Source organism: Leuresthes tenuis, unplaced genomic scaffold, assembly GCF_036924035.1.
Source record: "Leuresthes tenuis unplaced genomic scaffold, fLeuTen1.0.hap1 SCAF_3, whole genome shotgun sequence".
NCBI lineage: Eukaryota > Metazoa > Chordata > Actinopteri > Atheriniformes > Atherinopsidae > Leuresthes > Leuresthes tenuis.
In genome coordinates, this window is record NW_027325357.1 from 8333382 (window position 1) to 8352244 (window position 18863).

General features: G+C 39.4%; 1 protein-coding gene and 1 long non-coding RNA gene across 3 annotated transcripts in view; both read right to left on the bottom strand.

Annotated features, from left to right (window-relative positions):
* Positions 1-13962, bottom strand: part of magi3b (membrane associated guanylate kinase, WW and PDZ domain containing 3b) — a 134444-nt gene extending 120482 nt beyond the window's left edge. Inside the window, exon 1 of one of the 2 annotated variants that reach the window (XM_072381648.1) lies at positions 13056-13960. In XM_072381648.1, the coding sequence (XP_072237749.1) occupies positions 13056-13362 (307 nt within the window). In that variant the 5' untranslated portion in view covers positions 13363-13960. Of the gene's footprint in view, positions 1-13055 lie in introns of both variants that reach the window. The other variant, XM_072381649.1, reaches the window with a different exon arrangement.
* A 2328-nt stretch (positions 13963-16290) lies between these two features.
* Positions 16291-18806, bottom strand: LOC140303052 (uncharacterized). The gene is made up of 2 exons (XR_011915170.1): positions 18142-18806; positions 16291-17613 (listed from the first exon to the last, which is right to left on the bottom strand). It is a non-coding gene; the product is annotated as an uncharacterized lncRNA (long non-coding RNA).
* Between the last annotated feature and the right edge of the window lie 57 nt (positions 18807-18863).

An 18863-nucleotide genomic window follows, 5' to 3' on the forward strand; every position in this document is an offset into this window, starting at 1 on the left:
TCTTCTAACCTGAATGTGGGAACAAAAATATCGTATTTTGCGCACTACAAGGCGCACCTGATTATAAGGCGTACGTATTACCTAATGTTCTCTGATTGGTTTATCGCTGCCAGCACACATAGTGTATGTATTACGTCCCTGTGTCAGCGGGAAATGGTCCGACGGTCAAGGACAACATTCGGTCGTTTTTACACTTATAAACTGCACATCGGTCTGCATCACCCATCTCAGACTGAAGAACAGGCACTCACTGGTACATGGGCAAAACCATTAATGATGACACGATTCAATCGCTAAGTACAAGCTCGATACAATCTTCGCCCCATTCAGAGTGAATGACGGGGATCCGCCTAACCCTGGATTCTCACCGAACGCAAAGCGAGCGACGGAAGTGGCCAGTTGACATTCTTTTCCAATGTACGAGACCGAAGAGTCGCGGCAAAAGTGAACGTGACGGTGAGTGGCGCGAAGGGAGAGCAGTGAGATTAATGCCCCATGAATGTTCGGCGCTCCCCACGGTAAATTCAAAATGGCGGTATCCGTGACAGAGTTTGGAATCCGGTGCACACATAAAGTGCACTGGATTATATGGCGCGCTGCCGTTTTTTTGTGAAAATTTAAGGCTTTTAGGTGCGCCATATGGTGTGGAAAATACAGGTATTGTGAAATCTTTTTAATCCACAAAATGTTAAAAAATGATTTAACTGATGATGGCAGTTAGTTTTTAATCAGATAAGAAACTCTGGATATCAGACATTGTTTATCTTAGTGCTTTGAGATACAATTTTCACAATTTATAAATATCTGACTCATTGCTGTACGTTGCAAGCTAAAGCTGGTCCGCTTCTCTGGACATTGTGTAGGCTGAGCCACTGCTGTGTTGTTATTTACATAAACTACTTTGGGAGAGCTTCCTACATACTTTTTTTTAGTTTAAATTAGTCAGAAAAATGGGGACTCAGGACTCAATGTTGCTGGAAGTCTCTAAAGCTTTAACACCATAAAAACAATAAAGCATTAATCTTTCTCAACTATGAAAATGTTAATGATTGACTCAGCCAATGAAGAACTGACTGCTGTATTTTAATTAAAGCTAAACGTTTCTATCAATATGCTGTGTTTTTATTCTATACTGCTAACATGTGCTGTTTAGCCATTTATGCTACCTGTATGATATTCAGTACCACTGCGATAATTTCAAATCAATTGAAGAAACAAACATTCTATGAGCCGCCACCACAACATGACCTCTGACTTCATCTTAGCAGCTTCATTCTTCATTCAGTGTTTTTCAAATTAATATAAGAAGTAAGAGTTCTGCAGAAAAAAATGCGTCATAAAATTGCAGAATGAGAATGAGAACTCTGTATTTTAAAATGACAGCAGGGAATTTATCGAAACCCTAAAAACTACCACCAGAGAGAAGAAATCATACACGAGATTGAAATGCTTGAACTTCTTCAGCAAGCTGCAACTAGAAAGGTTCAACTGTGACCTCCAAAACGCATCAACAATCATAGAAGAAATCAGTTTGGTTCTTTACACTGACAAAACTCAATAACACTAAATAAATGAGTGCGAAAACATCATAAAACACGTGCTGAGTAACAAAAGCAAACAATAATAACATAACTAGAAACACTGAAAAAGATTAAACATGAGCAAACAGCAATTACAATTCACAAAATTTGCAAGAGAGCAGTTTAACAGCCAACTACCAACGTCCTCGGTAGAGAACTGCTCCCCAAGCAACACTGACTGAACAAAGTCAAGCCATAAGCTCACATTATGGATAACATCAGGAGCAACACATATTTCTATTTTGATTCAATGTATAAAAGTAATCCTCTGTCTGTCCCTGCTCACAAGAGAATGAAGCTGCTGGGAAGAAAATCTGTTGTTCTGAGCTGAAAACAGCATGACAGGAGACATGTGCTTCTACCTTCAAGAGCAAGTATGAGGCCTAAACTCAAACATGCTGTGCTGGTCAAAATTCAGTTGTCGGAGGAGAATAAGATTGCTCATGAAATTGTTCATGAGGACAACAGTGGTAGTAAGTACAGCAGTGTGCATAGAGGGTAGAGCACTCTTCATTATGAATAGACAGCTTTAATAACTTCTATGTATTTGCTTTACATTTATAGAAAAAAAGGAATTATTATGAAAGAAAGAGAACGCTTTCTCACATTAAGCATTTTTTTGAAAGTCGTTGCCATGCAACTCTGACAAAGAGCTCTTCTAGCACCAGCTGCCAGCTCTCATCTCTGCTTGGTGCTCTTATAAAGTGCCGTGAAGTCACATTTTTGACAGGAGGTGGCTAGAGAGGCTGAAAAACATGATTAACTGGATGTTAATCAGAACACACCACTCTATGTCTTGATTTTGTTCAATTATTCCACAATGAAACGTGTGACATAAAGAGCAATCTAATAGAAATATTTTGTTCTTACTAAATCGTAAGTGAAGTGATTTTATGAACCATTTCAGGAAAATCACAGGACTGCCAAACGTGAGAGAGTGTAAATTGTGGGAAACTAAATGCCTGACGAGTCGGGAGAAATTTTAACGCTCAAAACCGCAACACCACACTTGCCCTGATGATACCATTACAATATAATGCAGTGGAAGGCTATCAAAAGCTTTCCTTTTCCTCAACATCACAACTGTATATTACACAACAGAGATAACCACAGCTGTTAAAAACCATGGCTCGTCCATCTGTCCCCTCCCTGATGCCTGCCCTTCATCAGTCAGGAAGGCAGCATGAGGCCCTCTGTAATCAGATTAGGCAGTGACTGGGTAACTAGGTTTCTGCATCCGCCCATCATCCCATCCTACTGTTAGCAACATCTGCGTCATGTGGAGGACCATGTGCATGCTGTGAAAGAGAGAGAGATTAATGTGCCACTGCATGTGTGCGTGAGTAAGTGTGTGTACACAAAAAAATTCCAGCTATCCTTTTACAGTGCATTAACAGGTCCTGTGTTGACAGGTCCTGCATTGTCTCTGTTGAAGAAGTGAAATAGCACCCGCATCCATCAGTGCAGTCTAACACAGAGGCACACTTCAGTTATTTCTTGCCCTTGCAGGTTTAATCCAGGTAGCCAGCAGGCTGCCACTTTGCTTTGATTAGGTAAAACAGATGTAACTTGGGAATAAGATTACAAGTAATTTAGAAAAATGTATACTTTTTTTCATCATGACTGAAAGTGTTTCTTTTCTTTTTTTTAACATCAGCAGTTAGGTACCAAGTGATTACTTCTGTGGCCCAAATGAATATGTAGAGGCACGTGAGTGACAAAAACTGAAGGCTTGTACTAAACTGTAGTGAGAAAGTAAGCAGAGAGGATGGCCCATATAAGCCCTGCACAAGATAAACAAATTATAAAAATAACAATAATAATAATCATTTGATTGCCACACCAGTTTTATGATATCATCAATGATGGATTTTTCAATTCATCCTAACATACAGAGGTAAAACTATATAATTTGTCATGATAAACAAATGTGAAAAGGGTGTTGATGAAAAGAGACTATAGTCTAAACTGCGTTATCACAAAGACAAACTTAAATAGGACATGGCAGAAAATATCATGTTCATGCACTGAAAATTTGGAGAAAATATCACATTTATCATCCCGCCTAAACCAAAGAAAAAGCGTCACTTTATCGTTACCGAATCACAATCTAGAAGGTCTTGTCTACCCCCAGTCTTTGGGCACAGTATGTTATAGAGAAAACAACGCAAAGTCAAAGTTGAAGAAAATGCACTTAGATCATCTCCCACTTGACAGAGAGCCACTAGATAGGGTACGTACTGACAATTAGGTAGACTGAGATAACCTTAGGACACAGAGTGCCCCATGCTGTGAATTCTCAGGCCGAAATGCATGCTGCTCATTTGGTAAAGGGTTCTACAGCCGCTCAGATCCTGTCTGCCACAGCCTAGCCTGATCCATCTTGTTTCAACCCTAATGTCTCATTGGCATTCAGTCCCGTGCCTGCAGCAAGCAGCGAATGGAAAGCTTGGCAGTAGCTCACCGTTATTAAGATTCTACAAAGCCAGCCGCTCCCCTGCCGCCACAAGCACACAGCGAATCACACAGCCAAGGAATATTAAAAGGGATGAGCGTAACAGCTGGGCCAGCCAGCCACACAGCTAAAACACAGTGACAGGAAATAGATAACGTATAAAATTTTAAAGCTACGTCATTCACAAAGATTATAAAGGCAAAAACCGGTATCACTGCTTGATCTGTACAATCAACTAAATCATATCTACCAAGTGGCTAAATCAACAGTCATTTGCAGTCACTCTGTCATCTGTAAAAGCATACCGTGACCACTTCATGATCAACCATATTACTGTGAAGCCTATCAAGAGCCACGGAAATAGCACACTACAGGCCTATCTCGACTTCCTTTTAAAACTCTGGGACCAGCAACCCCCGCAGAATCCAAAGCTTCTTGCTAATCACCCTTTGAAAGAACAAACTAATTCAGGTGCCAAGGCCCATTACCTGTGAGCTGTGTAGAGGTGACTTGTGTCCCTTCCTTGCAATGATAAACACTAGTTGGAGGATAAGGCACTTCTGGATAATCGGATGGTGGGAAGTGACAAGCGTGCCAACACTGAAAGGGAGGTGTAGGGATTATTACACGTTGCACTCATTGTAAAATAAAAACAAGATCCTTCATGCGCTGGGTCAGTCAGCCGCCATATGCCCGCTCTGCCTCTGGTAAAATATACAAGACTCTCAGACCAAGCAGTGATGCCTCACCAGCAATCTCCTCCAATCTGCTCGCAGATACTGACAGAAACAATTCTCATACAATGTACGGGAATAACATATTCACACCCAGCCCCTTATTTGTTATCCTCCCAAAATCAATTTCACATTTACAAAATGTTACTGATGCACTCAGTGAAGAGGGGCAGAGGAAAGGGATAAAAGAGATGTATTTTCAGATTCTACCCATATCACATAAAAAGAGATCTTAGAGTTCCTCGTGTGATCCTATTTCACAATTTATAGGTTTGTATTCCAGGAGATAAAAATGAAACAGTAAACAGTATACCATTTGTATGATACTACCATTGTCTGGGGTTGTGAGACCAAAATCAAACATTTACTGAATAAATAGATGAGCAGGAAAGGTGTAATACATATAAAGAATAAAGCACACAGCCATACACAGCGATGGGCAGACAGGGGCAGAGAAAAGCATTCTCCACAAAGTAGGCAGAAGGAACAGTGAGTAATGAGAGCCAATAAAATGCAGGTCAGAGCAAAAATAGCCAGTTTCAGTGCCCATTACTGTTCATCTTCTCAGCCAGCATAAAAAGCTATCCCCAACTTCAAATGTGTCACTATTAGAGCACACAACAAAAACACAAATAAATGATTTCATAACTCCCTAATAAATACAGATTTGCAAAGCCTGGATTAGAATTAGTCATTATATTGCCATTTGCATTCCAACACGCATTAAGGATGACAACTGAATCTGTAATTGGAACAGAGGCTAAAGGCACAAAGGAAGAGAAATCCATCCCCGAAAAATCCCCGACTGATAAAATATAAAATATCCCTGAGGAAACTGTAAACGCCCAAATGCCATTTGTATGCTTTATAGCTTAATGACCACTGATACTGTAAGCTTCTGTGGACATTGCAATTAGAGAGAGAACTCTCTAATGTTGAAGATGCAACTTCTCATAATGGGCTTTTCCCATGAGCCATAGATTTGAGTTGGAGAGATGATGGTGCCTGCTTGTGCTGACTCTTCATTCCCCAACTATCCCCTGTCCCATTCCATTCCCATATTCACTCACTCATTGCTGATTAAGCAGTGCCAATATGAACATTGGCTGCTATTCCTTGCTCCCGTGGGGTTATAGAACCAAGGGGTTGTGGATGTGCCGAGTCATTAAAAAAAATGTTTACAATGCTGTTTTTTCCACAGTGTTCTTCTTATTGTACCTCAAACACACCAATTTATACATGAAAAGTCAAATATAATGATGCAGATGGAGAAGTATGAAAGGCATTTATGCAAGCTTTTACCATAATAGTTTCTTGTTTTCAGAAGAATGCACCACCTTTAAATTGCCATCATTATAGGAAGACCCTACAAAAAAAGAAAAAAGCAGCTAAAGTCACTGTGCAGCTATAGTGATTTCAGATCCACTTCCCTCAGTCCGAGCCTAACCACAGATTTCTACACATACTGTTTATTTCACATCCACAAGGCAATCGCCATGAATCGCTCTTCATCATTGAACTCAAAACATAGTTCCAACTCCAAGTAATTTCATCAAGCACAGTGTTTACATTGAGATTGTTGCAGGTGCTAGTGGAGTATGTGACAAGAGCAGTACCAATTTGTGGGAATAATGAAAGAGGGCTGGGGAACTAGGAGTCATGCTGAGCTTTTTCACTCTAGCCTCCCGCCCTTCTCCAATTCCCCCAGCAATCACTCCCAGACACATGTACATGCATGTCAATAGAGTATCCGGCTCTAAAATAATAATTGAGGACTTGGAGTAGGGGTGGGAGTAACTTTATGCATGTTTGTTTTGTGGGCCTATTAAGCACCTGCCCACCCTCCGACGTCAAGAGTGGGCTCTCCACTAAGATGCTACGGGACGCTGTCAGCATTGCTTTGCAGTGACATTATGGGGAAATTGGTGCGATACTATACACTCATTTTGAGTCTGGATGTCTCACAATGCTAGTTATCAGTTGTAGTACTTAATATAGCAAAACTTCAAGAGTTCAATACATTTTTAAATCTACACTAATCTCTAATAATTTGTTTATTTTCTTTTAAAGCAGTATGGAAAGTCTTAAAAAGGGGAAAGAAAAGTTGAATTTTCCATTATGTTGAGGTGTTTTTTCCAGTGTACTTGTATAATGTTTTTGGTCGAACACTTTGGTGGGGACTTTAACCTTGCTGCAAACTAACATTTAGGAAATTATAGTTTCACTGGAATAAAAAAAAAAAAAGAGATTACCAAAAGTTGAGATTCATTTTTGAGGTTAAGAATTTGCTTTTGGGTACAAGTTTGAGTTTAAGTTAGGCACTTGGTTATTGAGGTTTAGCTTAGAGTAAGGGGGGTAAAGAATGCAGTGACCCTCCACTGGAATATTTGAAGCAAATGTGTGTGTGTGTGTGTGTGTCTGTGTGTGGTAAGACAGCAGCACATCACCACATGCCTGACAGCGGCCTCAGGCACATTCTGAAGATGCTTGATGAAAGTCACGAAGGACAAACAAGCTGTACATCAACAAATGATTTTAGGATGATGCAATGAAAACCAAACAGACAAAAAGGATGAAGCAGTAAAGCAGAAATGAATTTTTAAAAAAAGTATTGGCCTATGTGAGTGAGAATTATATCTGCCAGAAGTATTCATTGTGCTTGAAGATTTTTTTTTTGCTTTATTTCAAGTTAATATACATTCCTACTTTTAACCATATCATTTTGTCAGGAAGGCTTACATTTTGCAGCACAGTTAAAATATAATGCTTTTTCAACTTTGCAACATTTACATGATTTTAACAGAATTCTAAAATCATCCTAATTGTAATGTATATTTCTGATTCAAAGGAAGTGTGAGGACAGTAATGAGGATCAGTGAAACATCTTTAAAATGGCATTAATGTTGAAAACATTCCATTGTCATGCTCAAATAGCGTGGAAACGGCCTTGCATTTACTGCTCGACAATCTTGCCCAAGCGTTCCTGTGCTGACTGATGAGTGTGATGTCATGTCAGCAGCCCAGTGGTATTAACAAAACAGGATGGCTGGTGATGGTGTTTACTGCTGCGTTTCTCATCTCACATACCGGCAGGGGTTGAGTATCACCACTGTTAAACCATAAGCACCTGCCAGGACTGAGCTTTACAGCAATTTTCTCAACCTCTTTGGTCTTACATACTCGTAAACCTCCATTAAATTAGCTCAAATACCTCTTCAACCACCTGCTGCATTCCAAATATGGGGGTGTTTGTTTAAAACCAATTTAAAACTGGATTTATCCATCACAATTTTTTTTTTCCATAGTACGTAAAATTGTATTTGTCTGCTGTGACCTCTGTGTCAGGAGCTCCAATGCTACAGTTAAAACTGAGATGCGCAAGCATGGGATTTTGAACAGATATTTGTGATGTCCTGGGGATGACTTCTACAGATCTCAGCAGTTCCCTGACTCCAAGTATGTCAATATCTACATGGTGGCGGGGCTCAAACAAGTGCTGGAAAAGAAAATCAATTCTGCCTTCAGGAAGCAACGGAACAACTGGTTCCTTTAGTTTTTAAACTAATTTCTTTTCTTTACTCACTTGCTACCAAGTTGAACAGTCTGTTGGTACGTTATCACAAATTTCAGTGCAAAGGTTGGTGTCACAATAACAAACTATGTTGCTAATTTCTCTGTTTATTTTCATCCAGATGTCTTAATGGTGTATATTACCACAGAAACATTCCCCCCTTTCTTGCAGAGCAGAAAATCCACTTATACATTTGATCAGGAACTATTGATTTAAAATGGTAATCAGTTCTGAACAAATCGATGCCAATGACTGCTGAGCAACAGCATCCAAAACTATTATAGTGCAGGATGACTATCAGGCCCTCTTGAGTTTACTAATCTTCCAGAAGAGATATCACATGTGCTTGTTATCAAGGTTATGTTGCTGTCAAGTGGAGGTGTAATTTTGAGAGGAAAGTTTGGCTTTTATTTCCACACCATCTTATCTATTACAAAAGTAAAGGCAGATATAGTATTTACTGTGATAGATATTAATGAAGAAAAGTTTCCAATAAGCATGTCATCACAGATAAATTAACTGAAAACAGGGGAAACCTAGAAAGCCGGAAATACATATTAAAAATTCCAAAACATTGCAGCCTGCTTCAAAAAGTAACAGAGTCAACAAATTTGCATTTGATGGGGTGAAACATGCAAAAATACTTGAATAGTCAGAAAAGCTGGGAGTACATTTCAGTACATTCAGAAGCTGTTTACTGGCTGATGCAATATTCTGAAAGTGTCTGCTTTACAAAGTTAATGTTATCTGTTCCAAGTTATCTACATTTGAATTATTATTCATTTTTATTTACACAAATCTTCAGTGAGGTTAAAGGGATAGTTTCTTTTTTTGTTGTTTTTTAAGTGGGGTTGTGTGATGTACTTGTGAGTAGTCGGTACCTTGCCAACAGTAGGCTGTGTTCAGAGCATGCTCTATTTGGAGAAGCTATCTGGGAGCTAAGCTAACAGCTACTGAGAGCAGGGACAAAAGAAGGACAAATTTTTGCCATCTAAAACAACCTGAACCACAAAGATTTTTCACCCTTTTAGAAAACGTTGTTTTGTCATGTCATTTTTGCATTAGACCATTGCTTACTTTGTTACTATTTTCTCAACTGAACAGCATCCGTGTTGTTCTGCATCACTACTTAGGCTATGGCTGTCAACCCTATCCTGCCACTAATCAGTTGAGTCAACCAGCAGACTTGTTTGATATCTTCCTCCTGAGCTTTATTTCTGCCAAGATTTACAAGATAGAATGTGATTGTGCTTTTCCAGGTCACCAAATAGTTCGTAAGTTAGCTTGGCTCCCCCATGAGTTCCAGTATCCAAACAGACGATATTACAACAGCAGATTAACAGGATCTGTGATCAAGCATAAGCAGGTGAACACACACATTATCACTTCAAGCTTAAGAAAAAGCTCACTCAGATTTAAATTACTGTCTTTTGAGTTGAGTGCCAGAAGAGCATAGTCCACCATAAGATGGCTGTACCGATTCACTCAGCTCACCGTCAGAAACATCTGAGGCGAGAACAGACGTCTCTAATCATTTGACCAGGCTCCCTAAGCCTCTGTTTTCCCACTCTTACTCTAAAATCTTCCCTTTTTTATTTTAACAGCCAACTACTAATCTCTTCACAGAGAGAAAGCATCGCCTGTCAAGAGCATGATTCCAGTGATGGGCACATTGTGATATAAGGAATACATTAATGTCATTATCCCACACGCTACTGCAGTTACATACAGGGGCTTAGAGGCTCATGTCACTTTGTATTCTTTCTTACTGATCAACAGTTCATGTAAAAAATATTGTGCTTTGAGAGCAGAAGCAGGTAAATTAAACTGAGCAAGAATAGGAAACAAATTGTTCAAAGGTAAGAAACAAAATGAATGCAGAGTTGTTTAAACTCAATTATGCAATGTGAATTCGGAATTGAAAGACGGTTAAGAAGAAAATTAGCTTCTGAAACTCAGTAGCTTACAGGAGCAGAAAAAAATAAAACATTCTGCAAACTCAATATTTTGTCATTGTAAGAGTAACTTTTACACAAATCAATGAAGGAAAAATTACTCCTCCAATCATTACACTCGCTTCACTCGCAGAAGCAGTTGAATATTTTACAAAATTACAATTTTCTTTAAAGATACAGTACCTGCAATGTGCTGACTACTATTAAGACTTTCTGCCGACATTAAATATCATCATACAAACTCCAGCTGTCTGAATGACACAGAGAAGAAGTACAATGCATCAGTTTTAACAAGATAGTTTGTTTACATGCGTTTTATAAATTTACTAATATTAGTCTGCTGAAACAAAAAAAGAAGGCTTGTTGCAACAGCTCCGTGGTGTACCGCAATGTGAAATTATTCATTCGCTGTCAGAGCCATCATGCTTCAACATAAATGGCTCCAGGTTGTACGTGTGTTTTGATTGCACAGTCATTGCAGCTGCAAACATATACAAGGCATAGGAGAAAATAAATGTGCAACGGAAACAGAATTTTGGGATGCCATTCATGAAGCTTTTCATCGCGCATCTATTCCAATGCTTAGCTGGGGGTACTGGCAGACATAGACTCCTGTACTGAGCACAGAGCTTTTAATGGAGGCATTCGCAAAGATACCAGGAAAATGGGTGCAACCACAGCATGATTAATGGCCAAGTCTAGGCCCAAGCTTAGTGTGAACTTCTTTGTTTCAAAGTAGTAAAAAAGGTTTGTATGTGCACATGCGTGTATGTGAGAAGAGCCTCTTAGCAGCCTCTAGAGAATATATGATACACTGGAGGAAGCTATATTAAACTTATAGAAATGCTTTGTGCAACTCTTTCAGCTTGCATTCCTTCTCAATCAATAACGGAGAGAGATAACAGCCTGTGTTGAGTCTTGCATCTTGCATCCCATCTCTCTATCCCCAATTCAGTCTTTGCATCTCTGCACACTCTCCATCTTCCCTAGTAGCTGTCAGTAGCAGCACCGGAAGCCCAGCAGCTCCAGGAGGTGAGGCATACAGAACACAAGAAGATATTGGAAAGAGTAAGGAAAAACATTTGGTAGACTCAGTGACTCGTTCGTGGCTGCCGGCACCATCATGTCAAAGCAGCTCTCTGGGCCTCCTGGTAACAGTTGATCCTCTAGGCCCCCTGCCTCCAACGAAGTGGAGAAAATCCACTCGCAACTCAATTATGCAAGAGGTGTGAATTAAAGATGAATGTATACACATAATGCAGATGTGCACACGTTCACTATATGTAATCAGACCATATAACAACCCCATCTGCATACTGATGCAAGGGGGCTTTGTGGGGGCCTTTTCTGTAAACTGATCTTTGAATAGCATGTGACTGAGTAAGAGTACGGTGAGGCTGGTATGGATGAAAATAGCGTATAATTAGGAATTTTGCCATCTTTGTTACTTATTACTTCTTTGTGAGCTTTAAAGAGCAAAAACAACCTTGCGTGGGAGTCCAGCCTGCAGCCAAAAGCTAGGCTGATTTTTTTCCCAGCTCTCTTTCTCAGCTTCTTCTCCCTGTTTCTTTGTGTCTCTCTCCCCGACTTAGTCTCTCAGTCCTCCATGCCCTTTATTAATCATCCTTGGTTAGTGGGGCAGAGAGCATGGTGTTAGAAGCTCTGGGGATTATAGAGCCATGAAAGACACACACACACACACAAACACCTCCGTGTGCATGCACACTAATGGGACTTGAACTCATAAATCTAAGAAAACATTTTTCCTGTCATTTCTGGTTTGCTTATGAGAGACTCAACAAATAAATAAAAAATCATAGGAGAACACACTCTAGTAAGCACGTGTACTCATAAAGCTGATCTTCAGGCATTCTGGCCTGTGCTCTTAGGACTTAGCTGTTGATAATGGTGATGCCGATGTAACCTTTTGTTTAGACATACCAGCTCTGGCATACAGTCAAAGCAAAGTCATTTGCATAAAAACACATAAAAACATCCCACTAGTGCCATTTAGTCCAATCACTTGAGGGGCCTCGTGCTGGGACAAACCACCGCAGTACAGCATCGCCATCATCACCAATTCACCGCAGTTTTTAAACAGAGTGTTGGGATGTTGAAATTCATGTCCACGGAGAGCTAGATTGGGAATGATGGGAGTATGCAGTAATATACAGCTAACCCCTTCTGCATCTGTGGCCAGTGGGCAGCAGCCTGAATAATGGAGGGAAATTGGCCCTTATTTCTATGCATGTAAGTGCACTTAGCTTCAATGGCTCCAACTGGGCTACATGCCATTATTACCATTATCACTCTTCGGTCTCCCAGAGAAAGTGCTGAGAAATTAGTCAATTAGATTTTATGGGGTAGAGGTTGGGTTACAGAAGAAGTCTGGGATATCATTGAGGAAGTGAGGGTTGTAACAGTGGGTGGTCACAGCAAAACTCTCCTAGTTTTATTATATTTTGCAAATATCAGTTCACTCTAGTTGATTTCTCAATATTGAAATATTATATGTGACAAAAGGAAGGAGTCCAAGAGGAAATCAATGTAAAATCGTTTCTTGCATAATTTGAGGGTAATTTTGTTGTGCTGCTTACAGACTGACAGTAACAGGTATCTGAGCTCTCTGCTGAGCCCTGGTTAGTATTTACACGAGGGCTGTTATGTTTTCTAGAAACCACATATCAAAAGGTTAATCTAACAACAGAGCTCAGGTGACACAGCAACAGCAACAATGAGAGCGGAGAGCAGAGGACGCACCTGGTTTGACGGTCTTCAAGCGAATCGGCTCCCGAAAGTGGCGTATGACAGCCAGAGTGTCACGGTTTGTAAGTCCACTAACGGGCGTTCCGTTCACCTCCAACAGAACGTCCCCGTAGTAGGGCAGTTTGCCGACGTGACACACCAGTACGTCCAGTTTCATCTGGCCCAGGTAGGGGAACTGTCCGAGCTCTGCTCCTCCCAGGACCTCCACCACCGAGCCAAAGTCCCCCAGGTTCCCCCATGACACGACGCACTCCACCACTTTAGTGGACCAGTGTTTCTTCTTCTTCAGTGTTCTGGACATTATTATTCTTTCTTCAAATAATCGATGTAAGTAATGAGAGTCGTCTCAGTTTGTATTTAAATAACCAAAAGGTGACGCGGCCTAATGAACCCCCATAAGTTATTCTCCCGACCTGCTGGAGATGTCATCCTCTTGACATTTAGGAGGCTGATCTTCACCTGCGGATGTGATGCTAAGATCTGTCATGCCACGGGTTTGGGCTCCGGTGTGCGCGCAGTCGTCTTGGTTGCAACAATTCCAAGCGCTTCTTGTGCGTAAAGCAAGAGAGTGGTTGCGTCGAGATGGTAAAAATGAGACACTTAAGCTTCTACGCTCTCGATCGCTTCTCTGGAAGCATACCCGCACTTTAATTTGACTCTGTATAAGACGTTCGATGCCAAGAAGTCAAAACCAAATGTAAACGGACAATATTTTTACTCACTCGGAGGAGGATTGTGGAGTGCCTGTCGCTGAGGCGTTATGCCTCTGTGAGAATTCCCTCATACCTGTGGGCAGGCTCAAAATAGACGGGCGGTAGCGTTCACCATTAGACTGTTTACGCAGTTGAGATCCACCCCGTAATGACTGAGCTGAGAGACATTCGCCAGCGTCTGTCTGCTACAGGTTTGAACACACCTGATACCGCCAGGAGAGACGTCGCCAAGCTCCAAAACGCCCCTTTTTACGCTCGGCAGCGGCAGTTTTCCAGACGTCCACGCTGGCTCCATCCCCTGGTGTGTTGCGGTACTAAATAGAGAAGAAACGCTCACACACACTCATATAGGCTATACATAAAAAGTCCAACAATGTTCACCGTAATATGCTGTCATCTTAGTCACAGTCTAAATTAATCATGGCTATATAAATACCTACATTTTCGTAATAGCCAATGGACTCGTCTTGCGTATTAGAGGAAATAAGCGTAAACAATGAGATTATCTAAAACAACATTGATTTGTGATCCGAATATTAAGCATGCAAAGCAAATCACACCTGATTAAGACACATCATTTGCAAAAAGAAAAAAAAACAGTGGGATATTCTTGTAAAGAGATTTCCGGGTGACCATATAATGTCTACACAGCGCCACCCAATGATGTAAACACAGAACTGACGGGGCAATCCTGGAGTCTTGAATTTTCTCTTGCATATCGTTAATTAATCCAAGTCATTGATCCATGATCGGTCACTCATTTGATAATGTTTGAATTATATTAATTACATTTGGACTCTTATTTAAAGCTGGGTAAATATTACAACTCTTAAGAGAAACCTTTATCTTTGTGCATTCTCTCATGAATAACAGGGTTTCTGCAAATCTTGAAAATGCTGAAGAAAAAATTAATTAAAAGCACTTTTGAAAAAGCTTCAAGGTATTGAACTGTCTTATATTTTAAATAAAAGACGTTTGAAGTATTTTTTTTCTTGCCTACAGTGATACTTTTTAAAAAATATATAATGTCTAATAACAACTCATAAGAATGAACGTATAGCTATATGCTTTGACTATTGTTTTATTAATCCATGAATCAGCACTGTGCCATGCATGGGGCCAGGTGATGTTAGCTAATCTTTTATTGTAAATTAATTGTGTTTTTACATGTCCACCTGGGAATGACTGACAAAAATATGTCTATAAAACTGTGCTTCACAAATGGCTGTAGAAGTTTACCAGTTTCCTTTAATTCTTATACCCGTGAAGCAATTAAAATAGCATTAAATTGCTTTCTTTAAAAAGCCTGAAATAGAAATAAGTAGTTGTAATACTGAGGGGAAACTGCACTTCCTCCTACATGCAAAGCATACACATTTCATTACCTCGGAACACTGTGGTGCATTAACTCACACATTTACATAAACATACTGTGTTGGTATCAAGCTGTGATATCACACTTGTTTTGTCAGTAATTGTTGGTTTCATGACCAAGAATCTTGATGACAAAATGCAAGATGAAACACAAATGATTATAGCATGGTCTTAGATCAAAGTTTGTATACGTTGCTCTGCCTCCAGGGAAAACGAGTAGCGTTTCACAGTCTGATGCTATAAATGATGGAGTTTGCTTGTGCCAAAACCTCTAAAATGTAGCTTTGTGGAAATTTGACAGCTTGGACATGTTTACTCACAGGCCTGTCGTGTGTCAGTCTATGAGTCTATGAACTTTATAACTGGAAGTCAGACACACTCCCTGTAGTGCTTTTGGAGCTTTAGTTACTTCTATTTTCAGGATTGTGAGCCATTGGAAGTGTGAGTTTAAACTGCCACACAGGACATTCTGCTGAATAATTTATATGCTTGTAGAGACTGATTAAAAAAAGTCACCATGTCTGATGGGAAACAGGGAGTACAGCAGAGATCCAAACTGTACTTTTCAAAAGACTTAACCTCTGTCAGATACAACCTATATCCAGGGTACCCTGGGATTCTACTGGATTTATGTAGGAGGGAGTAAAGTGAGGCCTTTTTCTTGACGCCAAGAGTAACGACGGACTAACAGTGTTTTAAAGCCCCTATTAGCTGGCTTTGTGCTGGCTTGACAAAACTAAATCCAGATTATAGATGGCTTGGCTTTTTAAAATCATTCCACGGTTTGCCCAGAAATAATGTTGCAAAGACGGCTATGTTGTAATTATTTGTAACCCAAAATCCAATCCTGCATGGACATGCTTTATTTATTCAGTTTCTTTAACAGTACTGTCAGAGTTTTGACAAGCACCACCAGACACATGGAACAATCAATTTAAATTAACTACTTACACAAGCAACCAAACATATTGGTCGTATGTCAAGCAGAAAATATTATAAATGTAATATCTTTTCCGATTCGGATCATTGATTAAATAAACCAAGCAACCCGACTTTATTCAAAGACAATATGACAGCTTAGTCAATACTAAAGCTATTTTTAGGTCACAGTGTCGAGACAGACAGTCAAGACTCAAAGCAAATTATGAGAACATGTTTAATATTAGAGTAATGGCTATGTAACAAAAAGGCTCTTTAGACATGCTTTACAGAATGTACAGATAAACAAGGTCCAAAATCTAACTCAAAAAAAGAGGAAAAAACCTTCAACGATGCAAAATCAGCAGCACTAGATGTTGCCAGAGGACTTACTGCCAAACTTTGGTATAAAGTCAGAAAAATGCATAATATGTATCAGATAAACCACCAGACGTGTAGCTCCATTAGGATGACATACAGCTGCGAGTTTTCATCCATGTTTCCGTATCACTAAAGAGGGGCATGGAATCTGCTTTGGCCAGCAATCAGAACAACAAGAAACTGAGGGAAAAAAAAGGCTGATGGGAATGTAAAACGAGGAGTGAGGAAAATATACAGAGATCACAAAATCATGCTCATGCTTTAGTCGTCTCTTGGAAAACAAAATGTGTTGGTTATCACCTTTGTCGCAGATACCCAGTTCAGAGGAACAGGCTCAGAATGTGCTAAAAGACTGTTGTCAAACTATGAAAACAAGTCAAAATAAAAAGTACAGGAGCAACGTACAACATATTGAGGAGGTCTACGGATACCGTGTGCTGCTCAAGGTCATTTTAAATAACGCACGTGGCCATGTTATACATTGTGACATTATATAGAAAATATAACATCAAGCTACATCTTAACACGTTTAAGGATTAACCTTTCAGCATTACCGTTTGCTTTCTGTGGCGGAGCTTTAACACCCTGTCCCACTACGACAGGTCAAATCCTCTCTGGAGGATAATGTAGTAATGAATGAACCACCAAGGAAATGACAATGAAAACTACTCTCAAATATGGGAGATTTATCTCTCCAAGGAGATTACATTAGGAAAAATGACCATAATTAGATACACCTGGATAAAACTAAAGCAACAATTCTGAAATACAAGCCGACATCCATGAAGTTTTTCGAACATTTTCAACGGACTCAATAAAATAGGGTTGTGTTGCAGCTGCAGACTGGGGTTTTCATTTCAGGGAGGGTTACGGAATATAGAGCCCTCGAATGGTGATGGTAATGCTTTCTAAATGTGAAGAGCAAATATATGAGTCAGACACAAGGCCGGTCACATCTGAGCGACTCTGAAGTGCAACAATCACGAGGGGAAACTCATGGGACCACGATTTCACACAAAAGGCATTTCCATTTTCAAAACTCATCACAACACAATAACTGACATTTGTAAACAGTGCTGTGCAGCTGTTGGATTAGTGTTTTTCAGTTTTGAGGACAATAAAAGCAAAACATCAAGAAAATATTACACTTGTTACTTAAAGGGGAACTCCGGTATTTTTAAACCAAGACCTTAATTCTGGCATGAAATATGTTTATGTTTTATGTTTGTTTTTGCATTTAGCAGACACTTTTATCCAAAGCGACTTGTACATATAGGCAGATAGGGTAAGGGGGTCTTTCCTAAGGACCCCTACTGGAGGTAGTACCTTTCATGCAGGGGATTTGAACCCAGATCTCAGTAAAGTGCCTGTGTAGAAATCCCTCTGTTAGCTCTCCTATAGCCTCAAGTAGGCACATAACAGCACCTATGAGCTAACAGAGCTGTAGTACACGTTCGTTCATTCATTCTTCTTAAAGTATTGGTGAAATAAAGACAGATAATGCCTTATTTAGAGGCTGCATCGTCCCTGCCTCATTCACTCTGTTATATGGATATATGTGGATCGCGAGTTATCTAAATAGCTTCCAAAGGACGCCGACTTTCGCCAAACTGTTCTCGGTGAGTAGATAAACATATTTCATGCTAGAAATAAGGTCTAGGTTTAAAAATACCGGAGTTGCCCTTTAAACCAACACATAAAACTTTGTGTATGATCCTGGGACAATGTGGGTTTGAAACAAATAAGCTGGATGTATTTTTTTTTTTTTTTTTTTTTTTTTAAAGTTAATGCGGCTTAGACCTCAAATGTACCAGTAGAGCTTTGAATTCAATAGATAATAACTAACATTATGTACACATACATACATACATACATCAAATAATACAATACATTCTCATTTTTCACAGTCCAAAGTGAAAACCTAGGCGTAATCAATATTTATGGAAGGATTGTTGACTGTAAAGATAAATCTTTACAATGGAAAAAAAAAAACCAGCATGTAAACTGCATAATTAAGTTTGCCACCATTAAGTGCCTGTAACATAGGAGATAAGGGCTAACAGATCAGTGCATACTGTATAAAAATAAAAAGATTTAAAAAAAATAATAAATCATGTAGTCACCTGATCAAGGTCACTGAGAATGCTTAATAAAAAGGTCATCCATTAGACAACCATCAGAAAATAGCCAGCAAAACTGTGATTGTCTCATGTGCAAAAGAGTTAAAGAAAAAGACAAAAAAAAACGTACGCTTTCTTCCCAAACTGCTCATCATTATAAAAGATTACAAAATAAACAACTGCGAAAACAGATAGATAATATATGATATATTCATATATATATGTATATATATATTCATATATATATTCATATATATATGTATATATATATTCATATATATATGTATATATATATA